We start from the raw sequence: 1,144 nt of genomic DNA on the forward strand, positions 1-1,144 counted from the left end.
TCTCAGAGTTCGACAAGAAAAACCCTTATACATAATAATGATGCTCTAAATACATTTACATAACAATTAGAAGGAAATTTTTTATGTTATAACGTAATAATGTTATAGTTTTAATAATATGAGCAGTAATGTAATGATTTAATTTCAGGCTTAAGATGTTGGTTAACGTTGAACAGAGTTGACGAGGGCCTACTTGTAGGGAAACGCCTACTTGACTAGCGCTAATCAGCAGGAAGGAGAAGAAGCTAAAAGAGATACGCGTGGCGACCAAATAGTAGTTCGATTGAGAACAAAGAGACACGATGGATCCTTATTCATTGAGGTGAGAATATATTATTCATATAAGTTTATTCCCGTCGAAGACATCACCATTACAAAACATCAAGCAGAACATTTATGCTTCGATTGTCTCGCTGAATCGATATTCTCGTCGTTCTTTTTATGATTTATAGATTCTACACGAAAGTATAATTTTAAGTACCTAAAAAATTAGCTAGATATTGGATATGGAATGAGTAATGCTGCAAAAGATTTTAATTTTCTAACTTATGTCCTTAGTTTGATGGTTTAATGTCCGGTTCTATTAATGTAAGATTAATCAATTTTAATCAATTTTTTTATCTTTTTCTAATTCTAAGAATTCTTACGATAATTCTGAGAAATAGAAAAAAATAAACAGTAAATTGAGATGAGATTAAAATTAATTACATTGGTGAAACCAAGTCAAACAAAATTATTTTTATATCTATATTTAACGAAATTTTTAAATACTTTAGTAAAACCGTTTTTTTCCGTATATGATTATAAAAGCGTAGCAAGCGTTTAAAGATGACAAGCGAGACGAACGTAAACTTCGATGATGGATCGAGATTTATTTAGACAATAATCTCGAATTTATGTGAATTCTTTGAATTTCGATAAGAAATACGAGAAATATTTTTTTTAGGTATTTTTCAGAAAAAGGGCTGACAATTGAATAAACACAAAATCCATTTGTACGAGAACGATCCATCAAAAAGCTTTGAATAAGATCGTACAAATTTTTTCTGTTCTTTGTGTTGAGGCATTCCTTTGTCTCTTCCTATTTTTTGTACATAATATGGCATACACATGGCAGAAACTCTAAAGTACATAGCTGTTCTAT

At 30.1% G+C, this 1,144-nt stretch overlaps 1 protein-coding gene across 1 annotated transcript in view; it reads left to right on the forward strand.

The window, feature by feature from the left end:
* Positions 1–302: 302 nt before the first annotated feature.
* The window catches only part of LOC105627494 (facilitated trehalose transporter Tret1-2 homolog), a 12,911-nt gene continuing 12,069 nt past the window's right edge, over positions 303–1,144 (forward strand). Inside the window, exon 1 of the mRNA XM_012208774.1 lies at positions 303–322. Coding sequence (XP_012064164.1) covers positions 303–322 — 20 coding nt within the window. The remainder of the gene's footprint in view (positions 323–1,144) is intronic.

Source organism: Atta cephalotes, assembly GCF_000143395.1.
Source record: "Atta cephalotes unplaced genomic scaffold scaffold00009, whole genome shotgun sequence".
NCBI lineage: Eukaryota > Metazoa > Arthropoda > Insecta > Hymenoptera > Formicidae > Atta > Atta cephalotes.